The sequence below is a fragment of the Musca vetustissima genome, unplaced genomic scaffold (assembly GCF_032173495.1).
Source record: "Musca vetustissima isolate MV318-11 ecotype Yass unplaced genomic scaffold, APGP_CSIRO_Mvet_v1 utg7945, whole genome shotgun sequence".
Classification (NCBI taxonomy): Eukaryota; Metazoa; Arthropoda; class Insecta; order Diptera; family Muscidae; genus Musca; species Musca vetustissima.
This window is the reverse complement of record NW_026874939.1, coordinates 54627-71448: the sequence shown is the minus strand read 5'-3', so window position 1 is coordinate 71448 and position 16822 is coordinate 54627. Positions and strand designations below refer to the sequence as shown.

Here is a 16822-nt window from a genome sequence, read left to right as displayed (position 1 = left end):
TTGAAATTTTCCATGAGGTTCCAGTTATGGTCAAGGACAACGCCTATAATTTTCGATCACGATCAGATAATAATTTTGGGATGAAGTTGGCCGAAAACTTAATTTTTTTTTTTGTCGATATATAGGTCACAATTATAAGCCGAACATCGCAACACAACCCACGGTGGAGGGAATCTGATGGGTTTTCTTAATATTAGTAATATTCGGAAAATATGTCAGTGTAAGGAAGAGGTGCTGTTGACCTCTAATCAGGCAAGAGGGTGCAAATATTAGAAATATTACACAGACTTGGAATAAAAATCTGCAGAAAGTTAGAGTTCCGTGGTAGTTGTGTAGGGTATCGTATGGTCGGCCCGTCCGACTATACTACTCCGCTTACTGGTTTTTTCCATATAGGTTTAATATTCCCCATATAAGACTTCGAATCCATTTTAAGTTTTGTGATGGCTATATCTAAATTTTTAAAACTATACTTTAGATATAGCGTTTTATCAGTGATTAAAAAACCTACCAGCTGATTATTGCAAATGCAGATCTTCTAGCCCGTTTTTAGATGTAAACATTGTTGCAAGCAATATAAAACGTTCGACAATCAAACATAACACCTTGGTCGCTTAACTAATGGAATGTAAAAGTTATTTGTTTATTATTGACTTAAGTCACATTGACTTTTACCTTGACTGAATATTTTTTACATGTTATATTTTAAAAGTAAAAAAGCAATTAAAACAAACATCCTGCATTGTAGTATCAAATTGGAACCGGAAGTGTACAAAACAACTAAACGCTTTACATCGATTTCAATATGAAAATTTTAATATTATTCGTCGTAGTAATATTCCATAGAGCTGCAGTGCTTTCAGGACAACACTTTAATTTATCCACAATTGTTGAAGATTTCAATACGGAATATAAAAATGAATTAAATCTACTCCTCAATTTAAATCCCACAACCAGCAAGGAGTACAATGAATTTCTTCATATACTTAATAATAATAATACAATACCAAAATTACTAATAAGAAATGTGGAGAGAGATCCAATTCCCGCTGAATATCCCGTTCAACCTTTGCATGATAAATTCACTACGAGAATATTAACAATTGTCTGGATGAATGAATCGAATCTTAATTTGACAATCCGAATGTTAACCAAACTGCTGTGGAAAAGACATTACACGAAAATAATTGTAAATTATGATTCACCAAATTGTGAGCTGACACAATTATTTGCCGAATCGGAAAGAAGAGGATTTGTCAATCTTTTAGTACGGTGCCATGGCCGCATCTACACCTACCACCCGTTTAAGAAGCAACCCAACATCTATGCCCTGCAGCACTACAAAGAATTAAACGATAAATCTCGTCTGCGGAATTTCCATCAGTGGCAATTTCATGTTGCCGATGAAGATTATCCACCACGCTGTTTCATCTATCGCAATCGTTGGGGACAATTGGTTCGAGCTGGTTATTATTTTAGAGTTATTGAGACTTTCATAAAACACCACAATGGCACCATGCGTCATTCGCTCTGGGATATATGGACCATGAAAGTGCATAGGACGTCTTTGAGGGATTACGATTTTGTACCGAATCAACATTTGCCCTCCGAAAATATGACAAATAGTTATCCGTTTTTCTTTACCAATTACGTAATGGTTGTGCCACGTTCCAGGGAAGTGGATTGGTCTCTGTGGTTCGTATCAACATTTGAGATAAGCGCCTGGTTGGGCATACTTCTTACTGTGTTTATGCTGATTCTCTTATTTCTACTGCTGTTTGCCCGTGGTTCCACGCATCATTGTATTGCCAGGCGAAAATATTTCGCCATAACCTTGCTACAGACCCTGAAAGTTGTGCTCTTCCTTGGCATCGATATTGTGGGAAAACGTGCCTTCTTTAATTTCCTCCTCAATTTGCTCTTCCTCTTCACCGGATTCTATTTAACCAATTCGTATGGTTGCAGTCTATCCAGTATGTATACGGCCCGAATCTACGAACCTGAAATCCAAAATATGCAAGATATTGCCAAAACCAATTTACGTATTCTTCTTCACACCGCCCAGGTTCCACAATTCAAGGCAGTGAAAAATCTACCGCCACTATTTTTTGAACGAATCTACACCCGTAAGAATAATACCGAACTATCTGTGGAACGTATGGACTTGAATACGAGCTCAATTTATTTGATTCGTGATGATTTAGCCCGTTTTATGCTGTCACAACAGATTTACATGAAAAGACCCCGCTCGAAGATGTTACCCGAAGCTATATTGTCCACACATATGGCAGTACTGCTTCAGCATGGTTCAAAGGTGGACGAACAAGTCGATGATTATCTTGGCCGCATTACAGAAAGTGGCATATTTCGGAAATTCTTGTCCGACAGTCATTGGGATTCTTATGTGGCTGGTCGTAGTAAATTCTTTCACGATGAAGAATTAAATCGTTCTCTAACTTTGGAATATTTTTATTTTGTCTTTTTAATCTGGTTCGTTGGGTTGTTTATGGCATTTTTGGTATTTTTATGGGAATTGAAGATGAGTAGGAATTTACAGCAACAACAAAATGATAGAAATTGTATGTAATTAAAAATAAATTTTATGGTTTGAAAAAAAACATATTTTTATAAATTCAAATTAGGGTAATGCGCCACATAAATTATTCTTTGGTGCGTCATTTACATAGAATTATTTTTTTTTAAGAATATCTGCACCGAATCTTCCATTGATCAAAGTTCTTTTAGATAATACCAAAATTTCTTTCTCTTTATACAGGTCAAGAATTGTAAACAAATTATTAACCTGATAACGCCGAAAACCATATTCAAAACTGATTTCACTTTCATTTGGCAAAATTTAGTCAGATATCCGTAACATTTATTATCACGTTTCGCACTGTTTATAAAAATGAAATCACCCAGATAAGAAACCTTTTTACAATGAAATCTAGTGGGGGTTTATTTGGTTTCAAATTTTGATATAAAAAGACGAATGGCTATTCTAATCAAGTCAGATTCATAGTTCTTTAGCATTGAAAAACACCATGAAATTAATCGCAGTATTGACAATTATCGCAGCAGTCCTTGGAGTGACAGCTGCCTTCAAACCACCAGCAGCACGCTATGACGGTTTCAAAGTCTACAAAGTCTTTGTGAAGGATAAACAACAGCTGTCGGAATACAAGAAATTGGCCAACAACATTCCTGTGAGTTAAGACACACCCCTTTATTACGCGGTTAGAAAAAGTCATCATTTAATAATTGTCTTTAATATTTATAGGTTCGGTTTTTGAATGACATCGGCGGTCCTGGTCGCAGCTATACTCTTACCATTGATAATGCCAATAACAAGGCACTGGAAAGCCACTTAAAATATCATGAATTTAATTATGAACTCACAATTGATGATTTGCAAGAGTAAGTATCGATAAACCTCAATTTTGGAAGATATAATTTGTGATCCACTTACTTGAGGAAGTTGAGCTTGAGGAATTGGAGTTCTTTAGCCAGTACTCAAACATATCTTTGCTTTGTTAATATTTTTAATAAAATGTAATTTTAATTTTCTTTCTCCTTGGCAGAGTTCTGGAACAAAGTATGACCGTCGATATGGAATCGAAAAATTCGACAATGACCTGGACTGCCTACCATCCTTTGGCTGATATTTATGATTGGTTGGATTCATTGGTCATGGATAATATGTTGACCATAACCCCATACATTATTGGCAAAACCTATGAAGGACGTCCCATTAAGGCTGTCAGAATCTCCACCAAACCTGGAAACAAAGCCATTTTCATTGAATCCAACATTCATGCCATTGAATGGATTTCCTCGGCCACCACAACATGTTTCATTAATAATTTGCTCAAGGCTGAATCAGCTGAGATGAAGGAGTTGTTGATGAATTATGATTAGATTTATGTACCCGTTTTGAACCCCGATGGTCTCGAGTATACACACAATGTTGAACGTTTGTGGCGTAAGAATCGTAAACCCACTGGATTCTCCAACTCTTCGGGTATTTGCTATGGTACCGATATGAATCGTAACTTTGGTTTTATGTGGGGAGGTGAGTTAATATTTTTGTGGAAAATTCGAATGTATTATTGATGTACAATAATTTTCGATTTTTAGGTGCTGGTCACAACTTTGATGTACCCTGTGATCATTGGTATGGTGGTGCTGCCCCCGATACCGAACCTGAGGTCTTGGCTTTGCAACATTTTGTCAACTCCTTCCCTGAGGGTTACATTCGCATGTATTTGGCTTTCCATGCCTTTGGCAACTTCGTCTTGTTGCCCTATGGTCATTCCAACACTGAATTCCCACCCAACTATGATCAAATGATGCGTATTGCCAATGCCTTTGCTGATGCTGCCCAAGTGAAATATGGAACTGAATTCTTGAGTGGTGCTAGTGGTCTTTTGAATTGTAAGTAATATGGGGTTTTGATATTCCTATAAATATAAATTACATCTTATGTGTTTGTATATTAGATCCCGTTTCCGGCTCGGCCAAGGATTGGGCTTATGGTGTTAAGAAAATCCCCTTCACTGCCACCATCGAATTGCGTGATGATGGCTCCAAATATGGTTTCTTCTTGCCTGCCTCTCAAATCTTGGAAGTATGCTCTGAAGTCACTGATGGTTTGGTGGAGATGGTTCGAAAGGCCCGCGAGGAGGGTCTTTTCAATTAAATGTAGCATAACTTATTATAAGCAAATTACAAAGAGGCTAATAACGTTAAGTAGTTATTTAATTTAAGTATAAGAGAATGTATTTTATTTATTTTAGTAGTAGTCCTAAAAAAATTAAGATGGGTCAATGACAATTTTGCAATAAAGCTTTGTTGCTAAATTATTTTCAAATTTCAAAAATTTTAATTTATACGTATATTTAATTAGGCGGATTTTGTTCGAGCGCTATGAGAGTAATATATTTTCATTTTTATACGAAACATACTATTTTAATGTTCTGCCAATAAAATGTCGAAGTGAGTAAATCATTCACAATTTTCGCTGGAACTTTAAGTCTCAGAAATTGGGAATTTCGGTATGACTTATTATTTCTTATCTAGACATTATTTTATTATCATAAATTCATCATACTTTCTTAATAATTACTTAGACCGTGAGGTATGGCTGATATGTAGAAATTTGGAGGGTTCGACTATATGTTCACGATTATTGGAAGTTGGAAGGAAATGTAATAGGACAACACAAATATAGAAATCGGAAACAATATACAATTAATGAGTCACATAGCTATTCGAAACAGGTCACATAATGATGAGTGAACTGTAGTATCTCTCTGACTTTTGAATAATAATAATTACAATTGCCAAGTCTGAGGCGATTTAGGACAAAAAAGTAAACAAGTTTCCATTCGTCTAATATGGGATTTGTAAGTATTTTAAAATTTTGACCATTTGTGGAGGAGGTATCAGATTGAGTGGATCAATGGCCCCATCTTCGGACTTGATTTAGGCTTGGTGATTGTATCAAATTGTATGAAACAAACAAAAAAACTTGAACCCAGAATAATCGACTAAGGCGTATTGACTCTTCAACATTACAGATTCCCTTTTGTTCGTTTATAAAGACTTCCCCATCCTTCAATTTTTCAATAAATGCTAATCCTATTTTCAGATTGTCTACAATGACTCACAGTTACAGCTCCCTTCTTTAAAGACTCCCTTCAATTAGCCTATAAAGACTCTAAATAGTTCAATTAAAAACTCTCTTCTGATCGCGTATCAAAACTCACCTCAGCAAACACTAACTTATCCGTTAAGCTCGCCTATAAAAATGCCCTCAAACTAGCACATATAGAATCCCTTCAGCTGAACTATAAAAACTCCCCAAAATTCGTCTATATTGACTCCTCCAGTTCAAATAAAAACTCCCTTCAGCTCGCGTATAAAAACCTCTTAATTTCGGGTATAAAAACTCTGTTAAGAATGCCTATAAAGACTCCCTTTAGCTCGTCTATAAAGACTCCCTGCTTCAGCTCGTCTATAAAGACTCCCTGCTTCAGCTCGTCTATAAAGACTCCCTGCTTCAGCTCGTCTATAAAGACTCCCTGCTTCAGCTCGTCTTTATAGACTCCCTGCTTCAGCTCGTCTATAAAGACTCCCTGCTTCAGCTCGTCTATAAAGACTCCCTGCTTCAGCTCGTCTATAAAGACTCCCTCTCATTATATCTCCATTAAAACGTTGTGACGTTTTTATACCCTTCACCACACTGTGGTACAGGGTATTATGTCTTTGTGCATATGTTTGTAACAGGCAAAAGGAAACGAGATAGACACATGGTTCCTTTTGAGAATATGAATAGAATCACATTCTGAGTCGATTTATGCATGTCCGTCCGTCTGTAGATGTTAAATTGTAAACAAAGTACAGGTCGCATTTATAATCCGATTTGGATGAAATTTGGCACAAGTCACTTATTTGGCCAAGGACGAGCCCTATTGAAATTGGGAAAAATCGGTTCAGATTTAGATATAGCTCCCATATATATTTTCGTCCGATTTAAGGTAAATGGGGTACCAAAGTCAATCTATATCTTTCGATTTGCACGAAATTTGGCACAGAGTACTGAATCAGGTCCAGAATGATGTGTGCTAAGTATCGTGAAAATCGATTCAGATTTAGATGTAGCTCCCATATATTGTTTTGTCCGATTTTATGTAAATGGTGCACCAAAGTCCCTATATACCTTTCGATTTGCATGGAATTTGGCACAGCGTACTGAATTAAGTCTAGAATGATGTGTGCTAAGTTTCGTGAAAATCGGTTCAGATTTAGATATAGCTCCCATATATATTTTCGTCCGATTTAAGGTAAATGTGGCGTCAAAGTCCCTATATATCTTTCGATTTGCACTAAATTTGGCATAAAGTGCTGAATTAGGTCAAGAATGACTTGTGCCACGTTTCGCGAAAATCAGTTCAGATTTAGATATAGCTCCAATCTATATTTTCGTCCGATTTAATGTGAATTGTGCACAAGAGACTCAAAGATTGGAAATTTATGTGTACTAAATTTGGATTTGGGGGAACTGGAATATTGAAATTTGGAAATATTATTTCTAATGGATTGTTGAGGTAGGTAGACATGGAAATTTATATTAATGTGTACTATATTTGGTAAAATTTGCAAGAAATGTGGAATTAGTTTTGAAATTAAGTACTATAAAATTACAAAAATAAAAATAAATGGAACCAAATATAATATAGAGCTAGATTTCTTTTGCGGCCAGAAATGGTGTGTAGTGTTGAGATTGTTTTTGGAAATACGTAGGGCACCTTCGGCATGGGGGCTTATAGGCCTATCGGCAATGGCGCTTTCGATATGAAGCTCTCATTGTACATCACTATCTTTGATCGGTAGGTATCGAATATGAAAATAAATAACTGTCGCAAAGTTTGAATCTTCTAGCTAATAAACATTTTTACATATGTTTTTGAAATATTTCCATTTCATTTCGTAAGTATTTCGTGTATAAAACTTTTCATATTTTAAAGCAGTATTATGAAAATGTCGTTAATTTCAATGTATATTCTAATAAAAATGATTAAACATTTAATCTTTTTAGAAGATTGATAGAAAAATATGAAAAAAAACTTTAGAAAGTACCTTAAGGGTAAATTCGGCTTTTTAAAGTGGGACATATTCGGCCATACACAGAGAGTGCTATATTATTTCCTCAAAATGTTTTTGAGTTTGTCTTAAAAGATAATCCTTTAATATGGTTCGAAATTACATAAAAGACCAAACTTTTTTGTATTGACAAAGATGCAAATAGAAAAAAACTACTTCTGATGGTGCGTGTGGCCTAGAAACGTTAACTTCCGCCGCTAGAAAATATAGCCTTAAAAGTCAAACATTGAGTCGCATATTAAAACAAAATAGAACTTTTAGAGGATCTGAATTTCAACCAGACTGATAGCGATGATAATTATCAGGCTATGATTACGGTTCCGAATGCTCACCATCAAATGCCGAAGCTACCCCGGGTAGGGCACATTCGGCGAATTTGACTTTTTTACAAAACTGTAAAAATTAGCAACTATAACTAATTTATTACATGTTTTAGTACTAAGTATCAGAGGACAATAATCAGTCATATAGTTTTTATATCTGTTGAATAAGTACTGAGATATAGAGCACTAAAAAAGTGCAGAATTGTCTACCCTACTATAGGACAACAATGGTAGTACGTGGTACTAATATGGTTGACATTGGTGTGTAGGTATATTAGCTCTGCTGAATCTACTAAATCGGGTTATAATTAACCTTTTCAGTATTTTTGTCGAATATATTTGACATTTAAACGTACTCTCTTTCTTTGTAATTAATGTTTTTGCTTTTGCTGAAAGACAGGCGAAACTGTCCGAGGGTTAAAATAAAAATTACTTTTTCTTAAACTCTGTGCCTTTATATGATCTTAAATAAAAAAAAACCAATACGATAAGTTTATTTTTGAAAAAAATTATACGGAATTTATTATCACCTTTGTAATTTCGTAATTAAAAGCAGTAGCCTGAACCGAACCTACATACAAAATTACGATTGACACATAATTGTGGTCTGTACTTTGTTTAGAAATTTTAATGGATAGACGGACGGACACACATGGCTATATCGATTCAGCTACACGAGCCTTGATCATCTGTATTTATTTACCAGTAACGCAAGGTAGAAATTCTGACACTAAACCCAGAAAGGTTTATTAGTTAATGACTGTTGTATAGCACCCAGTGGACACTATAACGAGTCCAGTTGTTATTGGTATTGTCATCATCACAAATTACACCCCTATTATGATGGCGAAGATCAAAGTCGAAGCGACGTTTACGGTGGACATTTATTTTTCTACTACTTTCTAAATGAAAACAAAACAATCCACTAGGTTGTTTGCTCTAAACCTAGACAAATTTATCAGCAAATAAATGATACACACGCCCACGGATATAGAGTGTTGCCAAATAATGCTATTATGAAAAAAAGACAAAAAAATTTAAGAAGGAATTTGCACTACTCTTACGAAACCATAAAATATAACAAATAATTTGAATTGAAAACGTATGAATGGAGTACAACTGCGGATTGAGTATCTTCTACGGATATCCTAACATCAGAGAACGTCTATCGATATGCTATAAAAACGGATTCTATTTGATAAAATATCTGCAAGAAAACTATATTTTACTATTTTACACAGATAAAGACTCCTTTACAGGTATTTTACTTTTTCTTAGGCCTTCTATGGATAAAAAAAACTTCTAGAAAGTTATGTTGAAGATTTAAAAAATTACATAAAATACCCCTTCAAGGCCTTCAATAGATAAAACACAGTTTACAATTTTTTTAATAGATAGATTACAGGTTTTCTATAGGTGGAAGACCTTCTACATGTATTCGAAAAAGAAAAAGGATTTAACATGTGTACTATGTATAGAAAATCTTTTGCAGATCTTGAAAGGATAGAATACTTTTCAGGGAAGCGAACTTTTCACTAGGAGCAAATTTCCTATTGGTCGAAGTCTTTTCTGAGGTGTCAATTTCAAATTAAAAAAAATGACAAATGAATACTCATTTTCAAATAATGCCAAATAACTTACATATACAGATCAAAAATAATCAATAATTATTACCCTGATAAAGAAAATATACACAAAACAGATTCCATTTCCATTTGGCAAATGTAGTCAGATACACAGAAACGTTTATTATTGGTTCTCATTGTTTGTGAACATGAAATGACCACCTATAAAATTATGATATCGAGATAAGAAACCTTTCTCCTATGAAATCTAGAGATTGCTAAATTTTGATATAAAAAACCGAATTGCTATTATAATCAAGTCAGATTCATAGTTCATTGACATTGGAACACATCATGAAATTACTCGCAGTTTTGGCAATTACCGCAGCAGTCCTTGGAGTAACAGCTGCCTTCAAGCCCCCAGCAGCTCGCTATGACGGATTCAAAGTTTATAAAGTCTTCGTCAAGGATGAGCAACAGTTGTCGGAATATAAGAAATTGGCCAATAACATTCCAGTGAGTTTAGACACGCCCCATTTATTACGCGGTAGATAATGTAATAATTTCCTTTAATATTTATAGGTTCGCTTTTTGAATGACATCGGTGGTCCCGGTCGCAGCTATGCTCTTACCATTGATCCTGCCAATAACAAGGCATTGGAAAGCCACTTAAAATATCATGAATTTAATTATGAACTCACCATTGATGATTTGCAAGAGTAAGTGTCAATATACCCACATTTTTGGAAGATATAATTTATATGAGGGCTTTCAACCTGTCGCAAACACTACTTTACTTCATTGTAAAAAAAACATTTTTTTTTTCTAATTTTAATTTAATTTCTCCTTGGCAGAGTTCTGGAACAAAGTATGCCCGTCAATATGGAATCAAAAAATTCCACAATGACCTGGACTGCATATCATCCATTGGCTGATATTTATAATTGGTTAGATTCATTGGTCATTGATAATATGTTGACCATAACCCCATACATTATTGGCAAAACCTATGAAGGACGTCCCATTAAGGCTGTTAGAATTTCCACCAAACCTGGAAACAAAGCCATTTTCATCGAATCCAACATCCATGCCATTGAATGGATTTCCTCGGCCACCACCACATGTTTCATTAATAATTTGCTCAAGGCTGAATCAGCTGAGATGAAAGAGTTGTTAATGAATTACGATTGGATTTATGTACCCGTTTTGAACACCGATGGTCTCGAGTATACTCACAATGTTGACCGTTTGTGGCGTAAGAATCGTAAACCCACTGGTTTCTCTAACTCCTCGGGTATTTGCTACGGTACCGATATGAATCGTAACTTTGGTTTTATGTGGGGAGGTGGGAACATCCTTTTTGCAAAGTTCGAATGTATTATTGATGTGAAATTAATTTGAATTTTTAGGTGCTGGTCACAACTTTGATGTTCCCTGTGATCACTGGTATGGTGGTGCTGCCGCCGATACTCCAACTCCTTCCCTGAGGGTTATATTCGCATGTATTTGGCTTTCCATGCCTTTGGCAACTTCGTCCTGTTGCCCTATGGCCATTCCAACACTGAATTCCCTCCCAACTATGATCAAATGATGCGTATTGCCAATGCCTTTGCTGATGCTGCCCAAGTGAAATATGGAACTGAATTCTTGAGTGGCGCTAGTGGTCTTTTGAATTGTAAGTAATTTGGAGTGTTTATGTTCCTATAAATATATATTACATCATATGCGTTTGTATTTTAGATCCCGTATCCGGCTCGGCCAAGGATTGGGCCTATGGTGTCAAGAAAATACCCTTCACTGCAACCATTGAATTGCGTGATGATGGCTCCAAATATGGTTTCTTCTTGCCTGCCTCTCAAATCTTGGAAGTATGCGCTGAAGTCACTGATGGTTTAGTGGAAATGGTTCGAAAGGCCCGCGAAGAAGGTCTTTTCAATTAAACTTTAACATAATTTGTGTTAAGCAAAAAGAGGCGAATAAATTTTGTAATTTATAACGAAGTATATATTTAATTTTTAATCGGTGGAAGTGGGTAAAAAACTTTAGATCTTCAAAATATGTTGTACAGGTAGAAACCTTTCAGCTCGTCTATAGTTAATTTATAGACGAGCTGAGTCTTCATAGACGAGCATAGGCTGATGGTTTGGTGGAAATGATTCGTAAGGCCCGCGAAGCAGGTTTTTTCAATTATACTTCAACATTTTTTGTGTTAAGCTAAAAGAGGTTAATAAATTTTGTAATTAATAACGAATTATATATTTTAATTTAAATGGGTGGAGGTGGGTAAAAAAACTTATAGTTGATTTATAGACGAGATGAAGGGAGTCTTCATAGACGAGCAGAAGGGAGTCTTTGTAGACAAGATGAAGGGAGTTTCATAAACGAGCTGAATGGAGACTTTAAAGACGAGCTGAAGGGAGTCTTTCCTGACCTGAAAGATGACCATATATATGAGCTGAAGGGAATTTTATAGACGAGTAGGCAGTATTTATAGACGAGCTGTAGGGAGTGGCGTAGGGGATGATAGATACCAAGCAACGGCTCTGATTGGCTTTAACATGGCGAAGCCCAGGCTTATCTTGGTCCCTCTTTCATCTTAATTGTGGACACTGACCTCCCCGCGGTGCCACCTGGGGAGCTATTCTCCTCACCCGATGAAATAGTGAGCTAACATGTGCCGCGAGTTCACCCATAAGAACTATAAAAAAAATGGGTTGAGGCGTCGGGTTAGTTGCCCACTCTCGGAAAACCCAACCTACTATGAAAAAGCAAAGAAAAAGAAAACCAACCCCCCTAATGTTGACGACTCCCGCAAACGTATAAAGGACCACGATCTGCGAATCTGCACTTGGAATGTGCGCAAGTTGTACAGAACAGGGGCAGTGTTCGCTTTGGCGGATATACTCAAGAAGTACAAAGCCGATATTATTGCCTTACAGGAAATGCGATGGAAAGGGACAGGCGTAAGTAAATCAGACGATTACGCCCTGTATTATAGCTGCCATGAAACGAGACCTGAATTTGGCTGCGGATTTATGGTTAACAGGAGAATAAAAGACCTTGTCTCCAGATTCACTCCAGTAGATGAGCGAATTGCTATAATCCGTATAAAAGCGAAGTTCTTTTACATCAGTCTAATTTGCGCCCATGCTCCGACCGAAGAAAAAGATGAACAGACCAAAGACATATTTTACGAGCGCCTAGAAACAGCATATGACCGTTACCCTGGCCATGACATTAAAATTCTGCTAGGAGATTTTAATGCAAAAATCGGAAGGGAAAATATCTTTGGCCCCACCGTCGGAAAATTCAGCCTTCATGAAGAAACATCCGACAACGGCATAAGGTTAATTGACTTCGCGGCAGCAAAAAACATGGTAGTTAGCAGAACCAGATTCAAGCATCTCGATATACACAATGCCACCTGGATTTCTCTTGATCAAGTAACGAGAAATCAAATTGATCATGATGTGATAGACGGAAGGCATTCATCCAGTGTTTTAGCCGTCCGATCGATCCGAGGAGCGAATATCGATTCGGACCATTACCTTGTGGAAGCAAAGGTACGCACCCGTCTTAATGTTGCAGCAAAGGTGCGATCTAATACAACACGGAAACTCGACGTCGAAAAGCTGCAAACACAACAGGTAGCCGAGGCCTACTCCGCTCAACTTACCCATCTGCTTGAAGAAAGCGCTTCTTGTCCCGATAATAGTATAGAAGCACAATGGCAAAGAATTGCCCACTCCCTAGAAACTGCAGCAAAAAGAACAATTGGGTACCAAAAACCATCACCAAGAAACCCATGGTACGATCAGGAGTGTCGTAATGCTACTGATGTGAAAAACGCAGCGTATAGGACAACCCTGCAGACAGTAGCAACACGTAACGTGATGGAGAATTATCGGGAGAAAAGGCTATGCAGGATAACTTTAAGTGGCACAAGGTCAGCCGTTAAAGTAGGAAAGAACCTATCGGAGCTCTTCAATACCGAACGAGGATTCAGACAAGGTGACAGTTTGTCGTGTGATCTTTTTAACATCCTACTGGAAAATGTCATACGAGACGCAAAGGTGAACAGAAATGGCACTCTGTACACCAAAGAACACAAGTTACTCGCCTACGCCGATGACATTGATATAATGGGTCGAATATTGCGAGCGGTAACAGCCACCTTTGAACAAATTGAAAAGGAGTCTGCCAAAGTGGGTCTGGCAGTAAACGGCGAGAAGACCAAGCTGATGGTATCAACGCGAAAGACGTCCAGTAGACTCGGACCAACTGTAGAACTTGAGAACTACAGCTTCGAGGTAGTTAAAAACTTTATATGCCTTGGTACCGCCATAAATAAAACGAATAATATCAGTTTTGAAATTCGGAGAAGGATTGTGATGGAATCTTTATAGAATCTTTATAGACGATCTGACGGAAGTCTTTACAGATGAGCTGAAGGGAGTCTGTAGAAGCGAGCTCAATGCAGGCCAGAAAATGAGTCCTTTATAGAAAAATATAAAAACAAATTGAGGTTGGATCCATAGCTGCGACAATATCGAAAGACGATTAATCGATATTGATCACGACAACGTTGTCTTTCAAAGAGGTGTTTACAATTGTGATTTAACACCTTGCGCCTTCTTCCCTTGAGATCATATTGGAGGTATTACGTTTAATACGTATCAATAGAGAAAAATATATTTTGGTCCGAAGTCGATATAAATGCATGTTTTATTGCCTCTGACTTTGTATTTGTCGTAATTATTCAACTGAAAAAGTCAGGCAGATACTACAACACACTCAGAATTATTTGATTGAGTAGCAAAGCGTTTCATCAGAGGTATATTTTTTATAATCATAGATGTCCAAAGCTGCCGAAAAACCTTCTTTAAAGTAGTTAACAGATGCTCACCATTGTTTATAATAATTCACTTAATGATTTTGAGATTTTGTAAAATTTCCTTCTATACATATAATGTGACCAAAGTAAAACCCGATGCCGTACTTGGTTCATTGGTATAACATTTTATAAAGCCATAGTTACAAAACTTCAAAATTAACAACTAAATTATAATTTGGCTTATCACTTGATATCCCATGTCTAATTAATTAATCAGACTCTATAACGAATTTCAGATAATAATAAACTGTACAGATTATTAATTATTAGTAATACGAATATATTTTTTTAAGAAGAGTCCGATTAGACAGACTCCCTTTGTGGGAGTTAGAACCATAACAAATATATAGAGGATATATGCATTTCTATATTTAATTTGTAACACATTAAAATATTTCTTACTGTTTACATACTGATCCACATTTTTCACCCAGTCCTCAAACAACGATGCCCAATTCTTATACTGATGATTTTTACTACATTTTCATATAAAGTCACATTTCAAACATAACATTCGTGCTAACCCATTTTACAATTTGTTTAGTTCCAATTTTTATTCCGCCCCTTGTATAAAATTCTCAACATCCTCAACGAGATTTAATAAATAAAACTATTCTTATTATAGTTTAAATTAATTACTTAATTTATTAGCCTCTTTGTAATTCGCTTATAATAAGATAAGCTACATTTAATTGAAAAGACCCTCTTCGCGGGCTTTACGAACCATTTCCACCAAACCATCAGTGACTTCAGTGCATACTTCCAAGATTTGAGAGCCAGGCAAGAAGAAACCATATTTGGAGCCATCATCACGCAATTCAATGGTGGCAGTGAAGGGGATTTTCTTGACACCATAGGCCCAATCCTTGGCCGAGCCGGAAACGGGATCTAAAAATACAGACAAATAAAATGTAATTTATATTTCCAAGAATATCTAAATCCCAAATTACTTACAATTCAAAAGACCACTAGCACCACTCAAGAATTCAGTTCCATATTTCACTTTGGCAGCATCAGCAAAGGCATTGGCAATACGCATCATTTGATCATAGTTGGGTGGGAATTCAGTGTTGGAATGGCCATAGGGCAACAGGACGAAGTTGCCAAAGGCATGGAAAGCCAAATACATGCGAATGTAGCCCTCAGGGAAGGAGTTGACAAAGTGTTGCAAGGCCAAGACCTCAGGTTCGGTATCGGGGGCAGCACCACCATACCAGTGATCACAGGGGACATCAAAGTTGTGGCCGGCACCTAAAAATCGAAAATCAATAACACATTCGAATTTTGCACAAAAATATTAACTCACCTCCCCACATAAAACCAAAGTTACGATTCATATCGGTACCATAACAAATACCCGAAGAGTTCGAGAAACCAGTGGGTTTACGATTCTTACGCCACAAACGTTCAACATTGTGAGTATATTCCAAACCATCGGGGTTCAAAACGGGTACATAAATCCAATCGTAATTCATCAACAATTCTTTCATCTCAGCTGATTCAGCCTTGAGCAAATTATTAATGAAACATGTTGTGGTGGCCGAGGAAATCCATTCAATGGCATGGATGTTGGATTCAATGAAAATAGCCTTGTTTCCGGGTTTGGTGGAAATTCTGACAGCCTTAATGGGACGTCCTTCATAGGTTTTGCCAATAATGTATGGGGTTATGGTCAACATATTATCCATGACCAATGAATCCAACCAATCATAAATATCAGCCAAAGGATGGTAGGCAGTCCAGGTCATTGTCGAATTTTTCGATTCCATATCGACGGGCATACTTTGTTCCAGAACTCTGTCAAGGAGAAATAAAAACAAAATTATAAAAAAAATATTTTTTTTTACAATGAAGTAAAGTAGTGTTTGCGACAGGTTGAAAGCCCTCATATAATTTATATCTTCCAAAAATGTGGGTATATTGACACTTACTCTTGCAAATCATCAATGGTGAGTTCATAATTAAATTCATGATATTTCAAGTGGCTTTCCAAAGCCTTGTTATTGGCAGGATCAATGGTAAGAGCATAGCTGCGACCAGGACCACCGATGTCATTCAAAAAGCGAACCTATAAATATTAAAGGAAATTAGTACATTATCTACCGCCAAATAAATGGAGCGTGGCTAAACTCACTGGAATGTTATTGGCCAATTTCTTGTATTCCGACAGCTGTTGTTCATCCTTGACAAAGACTTTATAGACTTTGAATCCGTCATAGCGAGCCGCTGGTGGTTTAAAGGCAGCTGTCACCCCAAGGACTGCTACGGTGATTGACAAAACTGCGAGTAATTTCATGATGTTTCCCAATGCCAATGAACTATGAATCTGACTTGATTAGAATAGCTATTGGCCTTCTTATATCAAAATTAAGCCA

General features: G+C 36.6%; 1 protein-coding gene and 1 pseudogene across 1 annotated transcript; one reads left to right on the top strand and one right to left on the bottom strand.

Moving 5' to 3' along the window:
* Positions 1–3660: 3660 nt before the first annotated feature.
* On the top strand, positions 3661–4699 carry LOC133337455 (zinc carboxypeptidase-like; annotated as a pseudogene).
* A 10436-nt stretch (positions 4700–15135) lies between these two features.
* Positions 15136–16743, bottom strand: LOC133337446 (zinc carboxypeptidase-like). Its single transcript, XM_061545669.1, has 5 exons — positions 16582–16743; positions 16379–16515; positions 15754–16244; positions 15402–15698; positions 15136–15335 (listed from the first exon to the last, which is right to left on the bottom strand). Exons 1-5 carry the CDS (start codon positions 16741–16743, stop codon positions 15136–15138), a joined length of 1287 nt encoding a protein of 428 aa, XP_061401653.1.
* Positions 16744–16822: the final 79 nt, after the last annotated feature.

What these genes read in the sequence shown, in the direction of transcription:
- LOC133337446 (XM_061545669.1), bottom strand. Translation starts at nt 16,743, where the DNA reads ATGAAATTACTCGCAGTTTTGTCAATCACCGTAGCAGTCCTTGGGGTG. An exon ending in AATTGGCCAATAACATTCCA is followed by an intron (nt 16,516 to 16,581) that starts GTGAGTTTAGCC and finishes TAATATTTATAG; the next exon opens with GTTCGCTTTTTGAATGACAT. An exon ending in CTTTGGTTTTATGTGGGGAG is followed by an intron (nt 15,699 to 15,753) that starts GTGAGTTAATAT and finishes TTCGATTTTTAG; the next exon opens with GTGCCGGCCACAACTTTGAT.